Raw genomic sequence first — 7,633 nt, 5'->3', positions numbered from 1 at the left:
ACATTCAGGCTGTTTTTCTTATATATCTGATAAGAAGAAAAGTAAAGATTGAAAATTTCTAATTTCTTAGTTACATATGTTGATTTAATGTAAAATTAATAGGTTTACTAAATATGACCACTTGACAAATCAAGTTTATATTGGAAGGATTTATTTTTGCCTATTTGTTGTATTCCCACTTAGTACAGAGATTAAGCAGATAATGGAACAACCTCTATAACTTGAGAGAAGAGTCGAACATCATTGAATAAATCCCAATCTCCTTTGAATAGTTGTGTTTGGTTGACAGTGCAAAAAAATAGAATTATTCCTGTTAATGCTAACATGTTAATTGCATTTCATTCAATGTAACATGAAGCATGTAACCGCTCTTATAATTCAGGTCTAATCGAATTTACCTTCATATTATATAAAAATAACTAGTAAACAAAATAACTAATAATAATCAAAACAAGTAAACTTATAACGCTTGCTGAATGACTTTGGTCCAATTTGTGTAATCAATTTCTACTAATATTAAGGCAATTCCTGTTATGTTTAAGTTTTTCATAAATACCATATCCACAAAGTAATTATAGTAGTATCGAATAAAAATAAACATTCAATATGTCAAAATTCCTGATAATGCTCATCCATTATATACATATAAAGATTTCCAACAATTTTACCCTTTATTTGTCCCCTTCAAAGGCATTTTTGAAGGCCAAGAATAGATTTATTGAATAATAAATATGCCAAAAATTCTTCAGTATCCAGAAATATTAATTAATTAATTTCTACATAAGCATACTGCACCAATATCAGGCATAGGTGGCCCAGACCATCCCGAAAGTGCAGAATCTTCCTTTCGAGGAGTACCAAATGACAACATATGCAAGTCATCTTCACCCATCAACGGGACCACCTTATCAGTGAACTGAATTGTTCCATATTCTCCAATTTCCATCCATTTTGCATTCTGCTCCTCGCATTTGTCAGCTAGTCCTTTTGGGAAACCACAAATGATTTCGGACTTCAGAATCCGAACACAGCACATTTTAGACGGTCCAAAAAATCCCTGAGCATCAGCCAATGTGGTTTCAGGATTATGATATAATTCTCTGAATACTTTTCTATAACTTGCATCCCCTTTTACGAATATCATTTTTGATTGGCTCAAGTCGTCATACAGCATTCTATCATACTTATGCATCATCGCAAAATCTACAGGTAGGGTCCAAAAATCACTAGTCCTGAGAATCCAAAGGTGGGAATCGAAATTTTTTGACCAGAGGTCACCTGTTTGTTGTAGTGCAGGGTCTTCATACATCTTGCACAATTGGTCTAATGTCCATTTCACATCTTGCATATTGACATCAGAAATGTACCAAGGAATTTTTTTACAATGAAAAATTACTTTTTTGCAAACTCCCTTTGACATGAGATAATCCGCCAGCACTAAGTCAGCAATCAATTCTGCACCTCCATTATCCAAGACTATATCTGAAAATGATAATCAACCAACATAAGTACTCAATATAAAATATTATACTGAACACAAATTAGGTTATCCTAAATTATGCTTTCCATTCAGTACAAAAATTCTTTTGACCCAAAGAAGTAGAATGACTTCTTTACAATTTCATCATTCAATTATAGCATCATCCCTCAACGGGGAATCATTCTGTTACTAGTACACCTTTCCTTAATAATTTTATGCTAGATCTTTTAGTATTATGAAAAGATGGTGCTTCTAAAATGAACATATATATATAATTATTTGATAGTTCAGTATTATTAGTTCCGAATGCTTTACTATAGCGTTAGCTTATCTTTTTTTCGAAGATGACTCTCCTTGAGTCATGGTTTCTTTCTTTCATCCGAAAAAATTTAAACTTAAGAGATCATATCAAATTGTTGTGTTTTTCTAGTAGTATAACACGTTTTAGTAATAGAATTGGATTTCAAAAATTTCAAAACAAAGAATATTTTAATTTCAAAACAACCAACTATAGTATTTATAAAAAAATGGACACATCAAGATTGCACTACCTATGTATGTATAAAAACACATATTTATACAAAATATTTTTGGAGATTAAAAGATTTTATTCATAACAGATATTGAAAATGTAGAAATTTTATCAGACAATTCAAATATTCACAGTTGGGAAAGATATCTACATAAAAATTCAAATCATGTTCATTGAATCTTGGTGTTTAGGATTCCAATAGTGGAACATATCTTTCAGATTATCAAGTTCTTCTTTATCCATAAGTGGAACAATTTTGTCAGAGAACTGAATGACTCCATAATTTCCGCTTTCCATCCATGATGGATCTTCAACATCTAACTTTTCAGCTAAACCCTCAGACAAACCACAAATAATTTCAGCTTTACATGTTCTGATTGCACACATCTTTGATGGAGCAAACTGCCCTTGAGCAATGCCAATAGGTGTCGTAGGACTCCAGAAAATTTCCCTGAGCAATTTTCTATAGTTCAAATCTCCCTTGAAAATGATAAGTTTTGATAATGATAGGTTTTTATAAAGTTCCCTATCATATTTGTGCATCATTTCAAATTCTACTGGTAAGGTCCAAAAATCACTGGTTTTTATTGACCATCTTCCATTTTTAAAATTTTCAATCCACATGGAGCCAAAGAATTTCAGTAATTCATCCTCATTTCTGCTCATTTCTTCCAACATCCATTTTAAGTCGTTAGGCATTACATCAGATACAAACCATGGTAAGGACTTCACATGGAAATTAATTTTCTCAACCATTTTTTTTTCAGTTAGATAATGCGCTACACAAAGGTCAGATAATAATTCTGCTCCTGCATTGTCACAAACAATATCTGAAAAGTAAATATAGAAGGGTTTTGATTCCGCCAACATCAAAAATGCTCTTATATAGAAAATTCACAAAAAAATATTAGCTGAGCATCTGGATTACTTACCTTTTTTCAATGAATGAATTGAATGACTGTTAGGAAACTATCACCACAATCATGCAAGTACATGTGAACATATTAAATTATGATTAACTAGAAAGCATTAGGTTAGCAAGAACATACACAAATAAAATACTAGGCTATATACAGTTTTTATATTTTATCAGAAGCTTGTAACATTTAGAAAATTGGCTTTATAGAGGTGGCTCAACAAAAATTTTACATAAGAAATATGATTTGAACATTTGATTACATAATCATGTAGCATAATGTTTCCAGGTAATGGAAATACTATTACCAATATCTTCCTGTCAAGTATGAGAGACATAACAGGCCAATTGAAAAGTCCCCGGTCTATCATAGTAAAACACATTTTTTTTGGCAAAATTCGATTTTATTATTTAACATAGTTGCCTTCGAGGGCGATACAGCGATTATAGTGATCTTCCAACTTTTCAATACCATTTTTGTAGTACGATTTGTCTTTCGCTTCAAAATAGGCCCCAGTTTCGGCGATTACTTCTTCATTGGCACTAAATTTCTTTCCAGCTAGAATTCTTTTGAGGTTTGAGGACAGGAAAAGTCTCTGAGGGCCAGATCTGGCGAATAAGGTGGATACATAAGCAATTCGAAGCCCAATTTATGCAATTTTGCTATTGCTCTCATTGATTTGTGACACGGCGCATTTTCTTGATGAAACAGCACCTTTGTTTTCTTCAAATGGGGCCCTTTTTTAAAAATTTCATCCTTTAAACGATCCATTAACGCTATATAATAATCGCTATTTATGGTCCGGCCCTTTTGGAGTTAATCAATAAAAATTATACCTTGCGCATCCCAGAATAATGATGCCATAACCTTGCCAGCTGATTGTTGTGTTCTTCCTCGCTTTGGATTCAGTTCATCGTGTGCAGTCCACTTAGCTGACTGTCGATTGTACTCCGGAGTGAAATGATGGAACCATGTTTCATCCATGGTCACATATCGAAGCAAAAATTCAGGTTTATTGCACTTAAACAGCTTCAAACACTGCTCAGAATCATTAACACGTTGCTGCTGTTAAATTTTGACCCGAATCGTTTGAAGGTTGGTACTAACTAAAAATCATATGGATTTTATACTAGCACCGCTATCTGTTCATCAGACCGGGGACTTTTCAATTGGCCTAATATAATTTAAAATTCATGTTTTTATTGAACCATTCTATATATGATTGAATTGATGATGATATTGGTGGGTGATATAGGGATGTTGCTATTTGGTGAAAGCATTTTATGGATTAAATACATAAATTGAAGTGCCATATAAACCAAGGGAAAACTCCTTATGATGAATAGGAGCACTCTTTTTTTCCCTTCAAAATCACTGATTTTTTCATATAAATTATATAATATAAATATGACTTCTATTTGTGGCTAGAGTGAAAGTTTTCAAAAAAATTATTTTTGTAACAGATATAAAACGAAATCTATTGATATAAAGTTATTTATAATAGGGTAATTGCACTGGCTAGCAGACTGGCACTGGCTCTCGACCATTTCGTGATTTGAGATGAAATAATAAAAATATATCATGTAGTGCAAAATATTTCCGCCGTACGTGCTCTCGACCATTCTACCCTTCCAAGATAGTTTGCATAGTAGGGGTATAGGTCAAAGTTATCGCGCTAAAAATTAGTTTATAATCGTCTATCATAGAAAAGGGTTCTTTCTCGTCCTCTCTTAGAAAAGTGCTTTGTGATATATGACCAGAAAACAGTAATTATTTCTTATCTTAAATGAATTATGTTTGTATATTTTGATCCATATGAACTATAAGACATATTTTTGAGTGTATTTCAATCAAGAAGCAAATATGACCACTTTGGTAGAGAAATAAAAAATACAAATTTTCCAATACCAGTTCGCGACCTCCGAATATTGAACAAATAAATATTTGTTCACTTTGGTCGAGAAATAAAAAATACAAATTTTCCAATACCAGTTCGTGACCTCCAAATATTGAACAAATAGTGGTCAAGAACCAATATGTTACTTCAATATTTGTTTATTTCAAACGATATATTTCTGTTGGATCATTTTCGTTTTTTTTTTTGATACCTTGATTCATTTATATATTTACTCTCTGAATATTAGTTTGCTACCACCGAATTAACGTTGAAACACTTATTTCTACCTTTTATTTATTCGCAGTCGAGAACCAATTCGATTGTACTCAATTCTCGACCACTGGTGGTCGGTGTTTTATATTTTATTTAATCATCAGTTTCTGAATAGATATTGAAAGCAAAATAACCAAAGAATGTTGTATGAGTTCCTATTTTGAAATATTTATAGAAAGTGGAAACTTTTGCAAAATAATTTTTTTTTACGTTCCGTGTATTTCTTACTTAATTACCTCATCTGAAACCCATCTGAGTGATAGGTAGTGATGTCGATGGTACGGTACGAAAGTAAGTACTAATCACTCATCTCGCTCTAAAGTTTTATATAAGATTTTTAAATGGAGCGGCCACTATTATTAGTGGTCGAAAACTAACACAAAAATGATCGAGAACTCTGCGGCATGGTCGTGAACCGAAGGTTATTGAGATTTTCTATATATATGTTTTCACATTTCAAAGGTTAAATGCGAAAAAAACGCTTAAAATTATATGACAAATCATTTAAAACTCGCCAAAGAATCGATGAACACCAACACCATTAAAATTTGATAAGTATATGTGTGAAAAAGTCGTGCACGAAATCGATGTTTCTGTTAACTGGTCGAGAACCAGTGCATTCACCCTATATAGATAGTGATTCTATCTTTAGTATCAAGCTGTAGCATCTAAACTAATAAAGTTCTGGAATAGTTTTCTAGTTCAATGATTCTAAGTTTTGTATTCATAAGAACTATTCTTTTGATGATATATTGATAATTACGTTTATCTAAATTTTCCAAAAGGAATTAATATCATGCAATTACAATACACATAATTCAAGTATTTCAAGCTAGGAATGGAATTTGCCTCACCTATGGTATCTCCATCTGAACTTTGCAGAGCATTCCATACTTTTTCCGAGTCATTAATTAATATATTTTTTGATAATTGGCCCAATTGAGCTGCAAGGATTGGTTGTACTCCATCAGGACTGAGAGATAAGTCACCTTTATTACTCCATAAATTGACCTACAAAGTCAAGGAGAATTACATAGGGATAAATTTCAATAATAGTGCATTAAAAAAATTTTAAGAAATGCATTACTTGATAATAAAAAAGCAATATTTACAGAATTCATTATAGAAAATGAATCAAAAATTCAAATGCTACACATAGGTAAAAATGTTTTTATGAAACACAAGCAAATGAAAGTAATTAAAAAGTAATATACTTATTTATTAATATTTTCATAATAAAGTATCAATACCAACCTCTAGTAAAGAACAAAAATCTTCCTTGTTAGCAAGAGGATTACCAGAAAGCTTTTGTAGATGTGCTATAGTTTCTTTAATTTGAGGAAGTGCAGATTGGAAAAGCTCCTCTTTACTGAATCGAAATGGATCAAACTCCCTCAAGTATTTCCTGGAAAAGCATTTATATGATTTATTTTCTATTATATCATCTAGTGAAGCTTTGTTCTTATTTGTGAATTATTATTGAATTATAAATTGTTTACATATTTGAAGATTCAACCTACGTTTTCTCGAAAGCTTCCCAGATTTTTCTATACATGTAACATTCCACCAATAACCAAATAGTGTGAAAGGGAGTTGGTACTCCTTCCATACCATCCCTTTCTCGAATATAATCATTGTAAATAGTAGCATCGGTAGCTGGTGATCTTATATTTTTCAAAGGTTTGTTGGTTTGAATTTCATATTTCAATCTTGACAGTTTTCCCACTACTGTTTTGATTTCATCTCTTGCTTCCTGAAATGAGGAGTTACTGTCAAATTAACAATTGATACAAAATTTATTATGATATTGACATTGAGAACTTACAGTCCCATATTCTCTAGCTATATCATCTTTTTTCTGAGATAAGCGATCAATTGTTTTGGTTAAAATCACAGGCAATCTATCACGGATAGTCCTGAACGCAAAACTTCTGTAAAACAAAATTATAATTGATTAATAAGAATAATAGTTCATTGTTCCATAATACCTTCTAAAAAAAGCAGTTAATTTAACGTTTCGTGGGGTTCTCAGATCCATAGTCCTATTGTATGCGCAGAAGCAAGGGTGCGAGGCTTTTAGTGCCATATTTTTGAATTATCGTATTTGAATTGATGAATAGTGTAGACTACTTTTTATAATTTTGAAGAATTTATGAAATTATTTGACCTTCGAGAAACCTTGTTGATAAACTGAAATTTAGGAATTTTATCTTGTACTAATGACGTGAACTTTCAATCAGAAGATCATAGAAATGAAATTGATGGTATTCTGAATTGTCATCGTTATTTGAATTTGAAATTTGAATAATTAATTCTCATGTGTAATGTATTCAAATAATAATGCATGTTAACTGTCAAGAATTTCATGAACTATTGTTTGATGTTTGCGAGATGGAGAATTAATTGATTTATGTTTACTCTGTTTTTGCACTCTTGTTCTAGGGAAACATCAGTAGGCTATCATTTCGCCCAAATGTCTGTAATTTTCGAATTTTGAGCCAAGAATGATCTTAAATGATTGTATCAGATACATA

General features: G+C 31.6%; 1 protein-coding gene across 2 annotated transcripts; it reads right to left on the bottom strand.

The window, feature by feature from the left end:
• Nucleotides 1–652: 652 nt before the first annotated feature.
• Nucleotides 653–7,354, bottom strand: LOC123672785 (damage-control phosphatase ARMT1-like). Of its 2 annotated transcripts, none has more exons than XM_045607075.1 (6): nucleotides 7,088–7,353; nucleotides 6,925–7,030; nucleotides 6,620–6,852; nucleotides 6,354–6,504; nucleotides 5,954–6,110; nucleotides 653–1,482 (listed from the first exon to the last, which is right to left on the bottom strand). In XM_045607075.1, exons 1-6 carry the CDS (start codon nucleotides 7,183–7,185, stop codon nucleotides 770–772), a joined length of 1,458 nt encoding a protein of 485 aa, XP_045463031.1. In that variant the 5' UTR covers nucleotides 7,186–7,353; the 3' UTR covers nucleotides 653–769. The 2 variants fall into 2 exon arrangements, with proteins under 2 accessions (XP_045463031.1, XP_045463032.1); XM_045607076.1 differs by lacking the exon at nucleotides 653–1,482 and adding an exon at nucleotides 1,951–2,842 and having other exon boundaries at nucleotides 7,088–7,354.
• Between the last annotated feature and the right edge of the window lie 279 nt (nucleotides 7,355–7,633).

Source organism: Harmonia axyridis, chromosome 2 (genome assembly GCF_914767665.1).
Source record: "Harmonia axyridis chromosome 2, icHarAxyr1.1, whole genome shotgun sequence".
Taxonomy (NCBI): Eukaryota; Metazoa; Arthropoda; class Insecta; order Coleoptera; family Coccinellidae; genus Harmonia; species Harmonia axyridis.
The sequence above is the reverse complement of the archived record's forward strand: the minus strand, read 5'-3'. Positions and strand labels throughout refer to the sequence as shown.

What these genes read in the sequence shown, in the direction of transcription:
- LOC123672785 (XM_045607075.1), bottom strand. Translation starts at nt 7,185, where the DNA reads ATGGCACTAAAAGCCTCGCACCCTTGCTTCTGCGCATACAATAGGACT. An exon ending in TGGGAAGCTTTCGAGAAAAC is followed by an intron (nt 6,505 to 6,619) that starts GTAGGTTGAATC and finishes ATGCTTTTCCAG; the next exon opens with GAAATACTTGAGGGAGTTTG. An exon ending in ATTTTTGTTCTTTACTAGAG is followed by an intron (nt 6,111 to 6,353) that starts GTTGGTATTGAT and finishes TTGACTTTGTAG; the next exon opens with GTCAATTTATGGAGTAATAA.